At 40.3% G+C, this 13635-nt stretch overlaps 1 protein-coding gene across 1 annotated transcript in view; it reads left to right on the top strand.

The window, feature by feature from the left end:
- Positions 1–13635, top strand: part of st8sia4 (ST8 alpha-N-acetyl-neuraminide alpha-2,8-sialyltransferase 4) — an 80622-nt gene that overhangs the window by 39181 nt on the left and 27806 nt on the right. Inside the window, exon 4 of the mRNA XM_073067831.1 lies at positions 231–524. Within this exon, the coding sequence (XP_072923932.1) occupies positions 231–524 (294 nt within the window). The remainder of the gene's footprint in view (positions 1–230; positions 525–13635) is intronic.

Here is a 13635-nt window from a genome sequence, read left to right as displayed (position 1 = left end):
TTCAATGCCCAGACTAAATTACAGGAAAGTGGCAATGTTTTATATGCAGAGATGGCTTTGATAGGCTACTGATAATGATACAGAATTCAATAGAACACATATGAAATAACATTGGTCGTTCGAGAAATTTTTCATCCTTTCCTTATGTGTAATTTATTTATCAGTTCTACTGATATTACTTGGGAATGAAATTCAATTACCAAGAAAACCAATTATTTTGTTTGTTGTAGGTGTAATCTTGCGCCCCTGTTGGAGTACGCTGATGATGTTGGACTCAAATCTGATTTTGTCACAATGAATCCATCAGTTGTGCAAAGAGCATTTGGAAGTCTTCAGAGTGAGACAGACAGAGAGAAATTTGTCAACAGGCTGGCATTATTGAATGACAGTGTTCTCTGGATCCCAGCGTTCATGGTTAAAGGAGGGGAAAAACATGTCGAGTGTGTAAATCAGCTGATTCTGAAGAAGAGACTGAGCATACAGACAGCCTATCCATCCCTACGACTCATACATGCTGTCCGAGGGTACGTATCTCTCCATATCTTAAACCAGTTTAACAGTAAATCTTGAAACCTTAAAACAGATGGCCATTGATCAAGAGTCTATGATTTGGTCTGGAAATCTTAAACCCCTGGTGATATGATCCCACAAAAAAAACTCAGTTAAAAAAATGCTAGTACTTTCTAAAATTCCATCCTACTTTAATGTAAACTAATTAGGGTCTTGGCCCGAAATGTCGATTGTTTACTCCTCTGCATAGACATTGCCTGACCTGCTGAGTTCCTCCAGCATCTAGTGTGTGTTTCTCAAGATTTCCAGCATCTGCAGATTCTCTTGTATTATAATCAAATACATTTGGATTAATGTGGAATGGGATTAATTAATGTCTATATAGCTTGTCTGACTTCGTATATCACTCCCCTGTGACTATTCTATGGTGTTTAGATCTGAAAGCTTCCTACCAAATGAGATTTTTAAAAATCAGTAATAATAGTGGAGATCTAATTGTAAACTCTCATTATTTTGAGCAGTGTGTAAAAATTAAGCTTCTCTCTGTGGCAACAGGAGTTCACAAAGGGCTTATGATTGATAACATAATTTAAACTTTCTGCACTTGAAATCTTTCACAGCCATAAAATCATTTATCAATTGAATTCCAAGACAGTAGAAGTGTAAGATTACTACTAAAAAGTTAATAGCCGTTCACCCCTCTGCCATCCATTTTGTCTGCTGACAGTCTGCTTCCATGAAGATATATTGGCAAGTAATGGACCTACATCTGTAAATAATTGTTGAGACTTAAAAATGTTTTATAAGCCATACACATCATCTGATTTTAAATAGCATATGAATCAGACTGCTCTGTGGAGGATAATTAGTCAAGACACAACAGGTTACATTTTGTACTTTGGAGGTAATTTGAGGAACCCCACCCAGTGAGTGAGGCTCGCATATTGCAGCTGAAGATCAAAAACTTGTTGGTATATTCAGTGACAAATGGTCTGGGAATATTTTGCTCTATGACTTATAAAAAAGTCGTAAGCATTTAGGTGAGATAAGTCTCACCGTTTCTGGTATTATTTTGTAGACTCAGCAGTGTTTTTTTAAAAATCTGATATTTAAAAGGTCAATTTCACACTCTTGGAACTGAATGAGCAGGTACATTTTCCCTGATTTTCTTAGATGTGTTGAAAGAAAATACTGTAGATGGTCTAACCTTTCTTCTACTTCCCCATTAACATGTTTTACTTCATGACACTGCCGAGCAGGAATATGTTTTCATCATTTACGTCACTGTTTTTATACCACCGCTTTGGAAGTTTATAAAATCTGAGGAGAACGAAAACTTATATACACTGGCTTCTTGTAAAAAAAAACACTTAATGGGTAACAAAAGTGAATCCATTAAGAGTGAAAATATATTCCTTTAGGGATAATGAGGTTAGTCAGCAGAATATACCTACTGTTTTAACTCATTATTTGTGAGGATGCATCTGCAGTTTTTATAAAAGAGGAATTAATCAGTTGCAATAAAATGTTATCCACTGTAATTTCCCCACTAGCAGTAGCAGTGCGATCATTTGAGTTGAGTATGACGTTCTCTTAAAGGTTATTCCCTTAATAGAGAATGCCTGTGCGTGACTTTGTTTAACATGGGGATGCTAATGCATGGGCACCGACCACTATGTTAGTGTGAAAAACATATTTACATATATAATCTTACTACAGGAAAGATATCAATAAGATTGAAAGAGTACTGAGAAAATTTACAAGGATGTTGCCAGGACCTGAGGACCTGGGTTATAGGGAAAGATTGAATAGGTTAGGACTTTACTCCCTGGAGAGTAGGAGAATGAGTAGAGATTTAATAGAGTTGTACAAAATTAAGAGAGGTGAAGATCGAGTGAATCCAAGCAGGCTTTTTCCACGAGTTGGGTCAGACTAGAACTAGATGTCATAGGTAAAAGATGAAAGGTGAATTGTTTAAGGGGAACGTGAGGGGAAGCTTCTTCATTCTGAGGGTGTGGAAGTTACCAGTAGAAGTGGTGGATAGTTTGGTTTTAGAATTTAAGAGAACTTTTGATAGGTACACAGATGGGAGGTGTGTGTAGGGTTATGAATCGGGTGGAAATCAATGAGACTCAGGAAAATAATAGTTCAGTGTGGACAAGTTGGGCCAAAGAGTCTGTTTCTGTGCTGTAGTACCCTGTATGTCTCCATAATCAATCAGTGAAAATATTTAGTTTTTGTGAATGCCATTTTATTATCATTGCATGCTGTATATTGCTGTAGTCAGCATTTGTTCTGACACTACAAATCGAGTTCTTGAGCATATTCAGATTGATTTTATTTGGTATGAAAACAGTTGGAAATCTCTATTTTTTGTTCAAATTTGGAAAAGTTTATTATCAAAGTACATATATGTCACCATATACAACCCTGAGATTCATTTTCGAAGATTTCAAAGGTGCATTTAATGTCAGAAATGTATACAAAATACATCCTGAGATGGGTTTTCTTTGCAACCCTCCACGGAAAACAGAGGAGTGCCCCAAAGAATGAACGACAGTTAAATGTTAGAACCCCAAAGATCCCCCCAACTCCCCTCCCTCCCATGCGTAAGCGGCAGCGAGCAATGATACCCCCTCCCCCCATCGACAAAAAAGAACCATTGGCACCACCACCGAAGCAGTCAAGCATGAACAAAGCAACAGCAAAGACACAGACTTGCAGTTACCCAGAAGACTTCCCATTTCACCTGGTATTCAACATAACGCAGGTGCTCTCTCTCCCTAATAAGGGAGAAAGAGGTGTCTCTGTCTCACAGCGAGGGGGGAGACATAACAAACAGCTCGCTGGTTTACAATGTTAAAAGTCCATTGTGTGGCTTTTTCCAAGCTCTGGGCCCAAAGATCTCGGGTCTCTGGGCACGCAGCCTTGGATCTTCCACCTCCCACAATACACCAATCTCCAGCCTTCGATCCGCCTGTCTCCAGAGCCCCGAGATCTTGGCCCTCTGAAGGTGAGCTGAGCTCTCGGGCCGTGCCCTGGGCATGCTGAATAATGGCCAGTTGTGAAACCCTGAGAGCAGGTTCCATTCCCGCAAAGAACTGTAGTCAGCGTGTAACTCCAGGTCAGGGTCTTCAAAAGAACCCTGAAAGGGAAAAAATAGAGATTTTAAAGATGGAAATAGAGCTGTTTCCGAAGATGCAAGCAAAGGAGTCGCCATTAGGCGCTGTTAATTCTCCTAAGCTCCTTTTCTTGTGGATATACTCAATAGAATAATAACCATAACAGAACCAATGAAAGATTATCCAACTTGGGTGTTCAACCGAAATGCAGAAGACAAAAAACTGTGCAAATACAAAAAGAAAGAAATAATAAACAAACAAACAAACAAACAAGCAAGCAATATACAAACGGTATGTTGATTACATGAGATGAAGGGTCCATGAAAGTGAGTCATTTGGTTGTGGGAACATTTCAATGATTGTGATTCAAGTGAAATTGAGTGGTTAATATCCTTTGTTCAGGAGTCTGATGGTTGAGGGTAGTAATTATTACTGAACCTGGTGGTGTGCGTCCCGACACTCCTATACCTGATGGCAGCAGCAACAAGAGAGCTTGTCCTGGGTGGTGGGGTTCTATGATGATGGATGCTGCTTTCCTGCAACAGCGTTTCATGTAGATGTGCTCAGTAGTTGGGAGGGCTTTACCTGTGATGGACATGGGATTAAGAAATAAAAGATATTTCTTGCCATGAAAGTAACTGGAAGAAGTGGTTAGGTTTTGGGGAAGGGACAGGGAAGAATAATTAATAAGCAACTCAACCACACGAAGTGGATCATAAAGTATTTATAATGGAAATACCAATAGCTCTTAAGAGGAAGACTTGACAAACCTGTGTAATTAGACAAAGAAGAAATTATTTATCTTTGTCTCTATATCATGGAGGTAGACAAGGTTGGCAAGATCAGCATTGCCATTCTTAGCTGACAGCATTGCAAATGGATCGCCTACCAAACCACTTTATTAGGTAGTTGCTGTGGGACAAATTTCAAAAGTAAGCAAAACCCATTTAAGGATGCTGAGCTTGTTTTCTTAAAGGTGATTAAGGAATATGTTGAGTGTTACAGTCATCCAAATCATTTCATGGTTGCTTCACCAACATCACTTGTTAACCCCCAGTCTTTAGTCCCAAGTATATTTATTTCGAAATACAGCCTGGCTCAGGCCCGTCCAGCATAGTGAGCTTAGTAACCCCTGATTTAACCCTCGCCCTGTCACAAGACTATTTACAATGACCAATTAACCTACTTAGTTACAGGTATGTCTTTGCACTGTAGGAGGAACTAGACCTCTAAAGTTCTGTGGATTATAAGTATAGACCTCTGGGTTATTTTGAATTCATCTTTTGGATGTGGTGTCCCATTCCCTCCCTTTTCTAGTTGTCATTCTGGTGAGTTACAGTCCTGATTATGGCTCCCGCGGTGTTACTGGCAAGGGATGTAAATCTAGTAAAAAAAAGTGCAATATGTTCAATTCAGTTTGGTTGTGTTAGAAGAGAACCTACGGGCAGATCTATTCCTATGTTCTTGCAGGCCTTGGCCAGCCATTTTGGTGGTTTTGTGTTGGTAGGTTTGAGAGATGCTATTGAAGTAATCACACTATTTCTTGCCTGTGGTACACATTATGGTGATGGGTGGGGTGCCAGTCAAGCAGGCTGCTTTGTCCAGGTGTTAGTGGTTACTGGAGCTGCATTCAAACACTCAGAGTAGAGAGTATTCCATCACACTCCTTTGGAAATGGGATTTGCATGTCAGGAGGTTGGTCACTTGACAGGGAGCCCCTGACTTCTCTTGTACCTATGATATCCAAGTAGCTCATCCAGTTGTGTTTCTTGCCAGTGATGACACCAGGGATTTGGATGGAGGAGCACTCAGCAAATGTACTACCATTGAATCTCAAAATCTAAGCCGCTGAACTTGTTGCTTTTGGAGATGGAATTTGCCTGGCAATTTGTGGTGTGGATGTTACTTGTTGTTTACTGAATGTTGTCTTGCTTCATGCATTTTCTGAGGAGTTGTGACTAGATTTGAACACTGGGCAATCATTAGTGAACATCCCCACTTCTGACCTTACGATGACCATTGATGAAGAAGCTGTAGAGAGCTGGGTAGAGGACACCTTGCCAGGGAACCCGAGGAAACTGCATTGGTGTTCTGGGGATGGGGTGATTAACCTCCAAATGTCGCCACCTTTCGCCCTTTTTACAAGGTCTAACTGCTCCAACCATAAGGAGGGTTTCCCTTTTGAAGTCCAAGTCTTCAATAGGACACAAAGCAAAATGTTGATACAAGAGACTGCAGCTGCAGAAAATCTGGAGCTTACCCTTTCTCTTTGTTCTCCCCCACCCTCGTGACCTGCCTATCACCTACTTCTTCCTTCCTCTGATTCCCCAAGTTTCCTTTACTCCATGATCTATCATCCTCCCCTGTCTTTTCCATCTTCTTCAGCTCTTTGACTCTTCTTCAACCTCCCAGCTTCTTACATCATTCCCAATTCCAACCCACCAGCCCCCCCCCGTCCTGCTATCTACCTTCCCAACTCAGCTAGATTCACTTATCACCATCCAGTTTGTGCTCCTTCCCTTCCCCCCTCCCTTTTATTCTGGTTTTTGCCCTTTTTCTTTCCAGTCCTGATAAAGGATCTTGGTGTGCAACATCAACTGCCCATTCCCTCTCGAGATGCTGCCTAACTGGCTGTAGTCCTCCAGAATTCTGTGTGTTACTCCAAAGCAGAATGTTGTCTAGTCCTGTAGCCTTTACTGTATCAGGTGCTGTGATCCTTACTTTGATATCCCACTGTGTGGATTGACTGCTACTTTGCTGGAGAAAATCTCAGGATAAGCTGAGATAAATAATTTCTTCAACATTGTAGATCAGTGTGAATACTTCAGGGTTTGTGTGTACTACTCATGTCCCTTCTCAGAACTGTGTTTGGAATAGGAATTGCGATTGTCTCCCTGACAAACATTACCAATCTACACCCCCCTTTTAGTTATTTTTGTCTTGGCCTGTAACTAGAAACATTTGGGTTCTGTTCCTGCCTCTCAAAGCAGTGTTTCATTCACAGCTAAAATATTATACTTACACATACACTACTGTGCAAAAGTCTTAGGCACATATATTTAGCTTGGGTGCCTAAGATTTTTGCACAGTACTGTATCTATCAACACCTTCTGTTCATCTGCTCTGTTTACTGAACTCCATGTATTTATGTATGTACCATTTAGCACAGCTAGAGACTACTTTTATGTTTATCTCCTAATCTTTGTTAGCTTTGCTTTCCAAGCTTAATTCACTGCCTTTCAGTTTACTAGTTTTGCTTTTCTCTTTCCAAATCAATACTCAGTTTCCTATCTGTCTGGAAATGGAATTGGAATTGGTTTATTATTGTCACAGTTTACAGAGGTACAATGAGAAGCTGGTCTTGCATACTGTTCACACAGATCAATTTATTACACAGTGCATTGAGAAAGAACAAGTAAAACAATAACAATATAGAATAAAGTGTAACATCTACAGCCTTCAAAAGCATGGCATGACAGTTATTGGTCCAAATGATGTGCAAACTATGTGCTCTATACAGGTCCCACCTTGCCCAGAAATCATCCCGATTCCCTAAGAAAGTAAGTCTTTCCTATCAGTACTATCTCTCTAGCTGTGGATTCATCTCCATTATCTTCCTTTTAATATATAGACTACAACTAGCGGTAATGGGTTAAAGGTAAATATTGAAAGGCCTAGATAGTGGACATGGAGAGGATGTTTCCTAAAGTGGGGGAATCTTGGACCAGAGGGCACCACCTCAGATTAGAAGAATGTCCCTTTAGAACAGAGATACAGAAGAATTTCTTTGGCCAGAGTGTGGTGAATCTGTGGAATTCATGGCCACAGATGGCCTACGCAGGCCAAGTCATTGGGTATATTTGAAGCGAAGGATGATAGGTTATTGATTAGTAAGAGTGTTGAAGGTTATTGGAAGAAGGCAGGAGAATGGGATTGAAAGGGATAACAAATTAGCATTGATTGAAAGGTGGAGCAGACTCAATAGCCAAATACCATTCCTATGTCTTATGGTCACAGTGATCATCTACCTAAAGAGATGAGGGAGATCTGTCTGTATTTTGCATCTTGTATCAAGTCACCTCTCATCCTCCTTTGCTGCAAAGAGAAAAGTACCAGCTTATTCAACCTTTCATCATAAAATATGCTCTGTAATCCATGGAACATCTCTGTAAATCTCCTCTGCACCCTCTGTAAAGTTTCCATATCCTTCTACTATGAGGCAAACAGAACTGAACAAGTGTGGTCTATCCAGAGTTTTATAGAGTTGCAACATTACCTCACAGCTGTTGAATTCAGTCCCCGACTATTGAAGGCCAACACACCAAACACCATCTTAACCACTGTAACAATTTATGTGGCAATTTTGGTGGATTTATAGAGTTGGACCTCTCTGTTCCTTCACATTGCTAAGAATCCTTTCATAAGGATTCTGACGTAATTCCAGCAATAACTAACCTTGAGACCCAGTTTACTTACTCTGTAAAATCTGTATTTATAATCTCATCTCTTTTTCTATCTTTGTCATTGATAGTAATAAACATAAGAAAGTACGTTCTAACTTAGAATCACTATGTGGCAATTATAGGAATCCTTTGTGAGAAGGCAGCAGATCAGATTCAGATGCAGAATAATTTATCACATGTACATTGAAACTTACAGTGAAAAGCCTTGTCTGCATTAACAACCAACACAACCAGAGGATGGGCGGGAGCAGGTCACAAGTGTTGCTGCACGTCACAGTACAATACTCAGTAAAACACCGCAGAACACAACAAAACTGAGCACAACATGCAACAAATCAACAGCAGCAAAGTAAGCCCCTTTCCTCTCATCCTCCAGGACATATATACACACACACACACACACACACACACACACACACACACACACACACACACACACACACACACACACACACACACACACACACACACACACACACACACACACACACACACACACACACACACACACACACACACACACACCAATCAATCTTTCAGCTCTGATCTTCAGTCATTGACCCCTGGACTAGCTGATAATGGGACCCCAAACTTCCAGACATGTCAACAGCCTGCACAGACTTCAAACGCAGAGCAGACACCTGACCTCCAACTCCCCCACAACCCCATCTCTAAATCCTAATCTAACCACTGAATTCCCCACATCCCTGTGTCTAAACCTTAACCTAACCTCTAGTTACCATCTCTGTCCCTAACACCATCCCAACAAACTTAAACAACAAAGTATGAGTCATTATCACGATGGAGGCAGTACCTTGGTGCCATCTTGGACTAAATATTTAAAAATCTTCTTCATGAAGAGGGACAACATGGGCACAAAGAAAGAAATCTATTTTCAACAGCACAGGAATAATACAAGCCATGCATTGTGTTCTATTTCCAAAACTTGGCTGCGCTGATTTCCAAGGAAACAAATTTCAGAAGTAGAGTGCATCATGCTCTGCTGCTACCATATATATTTGGAGTAAGTTGCAGAAGATAAATTTTCTAGCAACGTCCACAGTAAAAAGAGTTTCATCCAGCTTCTTAGACAGCTTCACAAGTATCTTGAAGGATACCAAGAGATGAAAGTTATGCAATGTATGCATTTTCAAATAGCATTCACAATTACTGAAGAAATCTGGCAAAAGATTACTGAAAAAAGGCATTAATTTTAGAATATATTTAATCTCTTTTATTATTAGATAACAGTTCAGCTTCTTGTAAGATACAGCCACAATATGCAAACAACACAATAAAAAACACCCTGAAGGCTTAAAGTGGTTGTTGAGATCAAAAAGCTTCTCCTTTGCTAGTTGTTAATTTACTGTTATTGATCTCAGTACTTGAAGTGAATGTAGAATAGATCTGAAGTTGTTTGCTTCTTTGCCTTTGGCTCAAATGGACAAACAACTTGTATAGAAGCATTAAAACAGTAAAACATTACAAAATTCCTGACAAGAGCTTTATCAAACAAGATCCAGTGCTTGACCACATAAGGAGATATTAGAACAAATGACAATGGGCTCTTTATGGAATGTTTTAAAGGAGGAAGAAGAGGTGCGGTATTGTGAAAGAAACCTCCATAATTAATGCATTGGGTAGCTGTAAGCCAGAGCCAGTAATGGAAAGGATATCAACATGCCATATATTGGAAGATCATGGGGACTTTGAAAGGCTGACAGAGTTTATAGTACCATTGACAGTCAAGATCAAAAGATATTTTAGATATCATCGTCTGAATGAATTGGTTTAATCAGGGTATTTCCAGATTGGAACATAAGAGATTCTGCAGATGCTGGAAATTCAGAGGAACAACACAAAATGCCTGAGGAAGTCAGCAGGCCGGGCAGCATCTGTAGCAAGGAATGTACAGTCAGCATTTCAGGCTGAGACCCTTCATCGAGGGTCCGGATTTATTTATTTATTTATCTATCTATCTATCGATCAGGAACACTACGTAACTGAGATATTTATCATGAGTTCTGCAGATATTTACATTGTCAGTTATTAGCATTGTCAATAATCCCTCCATCTGTCCAACAATCTTTTTGACCCCTACCATCAGGTGGGAGGTACTGAAGCATCAAGAGAAGGGCTGTTAGGATGGGAAACAGCTTCTCCCCGAGCCCCTAAAACTGCTGAACTCCCTGCTACCACCCAGGTCTCATCACGGATGAAGTGCCAGTAACATCATACTGTTTACTTTTCAACTTGTGCACCTTATTACTTGTTAATTTATTTGTGGTAGCGTTACCCTATGTGCTGTGTTGTGCAGCTTGCTCCAGAGGAACATTGCACCGTTTGGCAGTACACATGTATACGGTTGATTGACTAACTTGAACTTGAACTTGAAGTTGATTTTCATGCAGAAGGCTGAAGAGGACCTGGGCTGAGTATATAAAAAAGCCATGTGTTAAATGGGTGCAACTAAAGAGAAGGAGAGAAGTGGATCATTAGCCCTCAGTGTTTGTAGTAGTAGAAATTTTGAGGCGGCAGATGAGCTGAACAAGATGAGAACTGGGTGATGATGATAGGAAAGGTTAGATGTAGGTGGGGAGATTACTTTGTCAAGGGCTCAGCTCTGAATTAAGCAAAGCAACAAAGCAAATAATATATTTAGCCTTCAAAAACATCTTTACAATTCATTTATGGGATGGGCAGCATTTATTGACAATCATTGATTGGCCTTGACTTGTTTCATTAGGCCATAAGTTATAGGAGCAGAATTAAGCCATTTGGCCCATCGAGTCTGCTCCGCCATTTCTTCATTGCTGATCTGCCGTTTTATCATGGCTGATCCAATTTCCCTCTCAGCCCCAATCTCCTACCTTCTCCCCATAACCCATCATGAATCTATTAACTTCTGCCTTAAATATAGATAAAGACGGTCTCCACAGCTGCCTGTGGCAGAGAATTCCACAGATTCACCACTCTCTGACTAAAAAAATTCCTCCTTGTCTCCTTTCTAAAAGGACAGCTCTCTATTCTGAGGCTGTGTCCTCTGGTCTTAGACTTTCCCACCATAGGAAACATCCTCTCCACATCCACTCTATCAAGGCCTTTCATTGTTCGATAGGTTTCAATGAGGTCACCCCTCATTTTTCTGAATTACAGCGAATACAGGCCCAGTGCCATCAAATGCTCTTCATGTGACAATCCTGGAATAATTTTCGTGAATATCTTTTGAGTCCCCTCCAGTTACAGCATAACCTTTCTAAGATAAGGGGCCCAAAACTGCTTATAATACCCCAAGTGAGACCTCACCAGTGCTTTATAAAGTCTCTCCATTATATCCTTTTTACATTCTAGTCTTCTTGAAATGAATGCCAACATCTCATTTGCCTTCTTCACCACTGACTCAACCTGCAAATTACCCTTTAGGGAACAAGAACTCAAAAGTCCCTCTGCACCTCATTGTTCTTGTATTTTCTCTCAGTTTAGAAAATGGTTATCACTTTCATTTCCTCTACCAAAGTGTATGACCATAAACCTCCCTGCACTGTATTCTATCTGACATTTATTTGTCCGTTCTTCTAAAATGTTTGTCATTCTGTGGACTTTCTACTTCCTCAAAACTACCTGTCCCTCCACCTATCTTCATATCGTCTGCAGTTTTCTTTACTTTGTAATTGGAGAGAAAGTTTTAGGAAGTAAGTTTAAGTAACAATGAAGGAATGGTAATATCTTGCAAAAGAACAATTGAACAACAGTGTTCCTTGTAAGTGACGGTCAATCCTGTTTGTGAACAGAGAAAAGAAAAACTGAGTTTCTTTTCACTGTGACGCTTCACTGTTCCATTTGCTGTACCCAGGAAGAAAAGTTCACCATTATAGGTGTTGTTTGCCATCACGTATCAATAAAAGAGAATGTGGTTGAGATGCACAGCATGCCGAGAGTCAGAGTTGTGGAGATGAGAGTTGAGATGCAGGAAATGGAAAGGATGTGCTTGAGATCCTTATCAACTGTGAAAGGGAAACAAAGATGATAAAAATGAAGACTTGTCAAAAGTACAAGTCTAAATCTGGACATGTATGTTAGAGACAGGTGAACTATGAAAGTGGAGCAGTGTCTCTAAGCATAGCTGGGGAGGAATACACAAGGTGATAACAGGGCTGTATTTCAGTTGCCATCTCAGAGACGTAGCTGAAGGGGATTCAGTGTGGGGCACTCAACCCCCAAGGAAACGTATCATATTGAAGGGTGGGTAGAGGGAGAGGGGTGCTGGTAAAAAATGAAATGAAAAAAATGATGGAAAAGATAAATCAATAATGAGGAGTGACATAGGATCAATAAAATCTTTATGGGTAGAGTTGAGGAACTAGAAAGTTCAAAAGGCCCTGATGGAAGTTACGTTCAGTCCTCTAAATAGTAATCAAGGTGTGGGGTACAAAATGCACTGAAAGTTAGGAAATGCATGTGAGAAAGGTAATATTACCGCAATCATGAGGACCTTCAGTATATGGGCAGTCAAGGAAAACCTGGCTGGTAGTGGACCACAAGAAAAGGGATTTGTGAAATGTCTGTATAATGGCTTTTTAGAGCCCACTAGGGAATGAGCAGTTCTACACTTGGCGTTGTGTACTGAGATATACTTGATCAGGGAGCTTAAGGTGAAGGAACCTTTAGGAGACACTGAATGTAATAGGATCCACCATGCAGTTGGAGAGAGAAAAGATGAAATCTGATGTAGTGATGTTACGTTTGAGTAAAAGTAACTACAGAGGTATGAGAGAGGAGCTGGCCAGAGTTGATTGGAAGGGGACCATAGTTTAAAAAAATGGTGGAACAGCAATGGTTGGAGTTTCTGGGAGTATTTCATGAGCCAGAGCAGAATTCCATTCCAAGGAAGAATAACCATATTAAGGGGAGGATGAAAGAAGCAGTGTTGATAAGGGAAGTCAGGGACGTATATAAGAGAATGTATGCAAAATGGCTAAGATCAGTGGGAAGCTAGATGATTGTGAAGCAATGAAAAGACAATAGAGCCAACTAAAAAAGCCATGAGGGAGGAGAAGATGAAATACCAGGGAAGCTAGCCAGTAATATAGGATTCCATAAGTTTTTTTAGATGCATAAAGGGTAGGATTGTGACAAGAGTCGACATTAAATCACGAAAACGATGCTGGAGAAGTAGCAATGGGGGACGGGGGTGGGGGAGATAAACAAGTATGTTCTGTCAGAAGGCACCAGTAACATGTCAGAAATTCAATGGCCATTACTAAGGAGAGGGTATTGGGGAAGTTGAAAGGCCTTTTAAGGTATATAAGTCAGCTGGACCAATGGACTACACCCAAGAGTTTGGAAAGAGCTAGCTAAAAGTATTGTGGAGGTAGTAGTAATGATCTTTTAAGACTCACTGGATGTAAGGATGGTCCTAGGGAATTGGAAACTTGGAAATGTCTCACTACTGTTTAAGAAGGGAGGGAGGCAAAAGAGAAGACACCAGTTCGTCTGACCTCGGTGGTTGGTGAGATTTCAGAGTCCACTATTAAGGATGA

This window comes from Hemitrygon akajei, chromosome 2 (genome assembly GCF_048418815.1).
Source record: "Hemitrygon akajei chromosome 2, sHemAka1.3, whole genome shotgun sequence".
Taxonomy (NCBI): Eukaryota; Metazoa; Chordata; class Chondrichthyes; order Myliobatiformes; family Dasyatidae; genus Hemitrygon; species Hemitrygon akajei.
The sequence above is the reverse complement of the archived record's forward strand: the minus strand, read 5'-3'. Positions and strand labels throughout refer to the sequence as shown.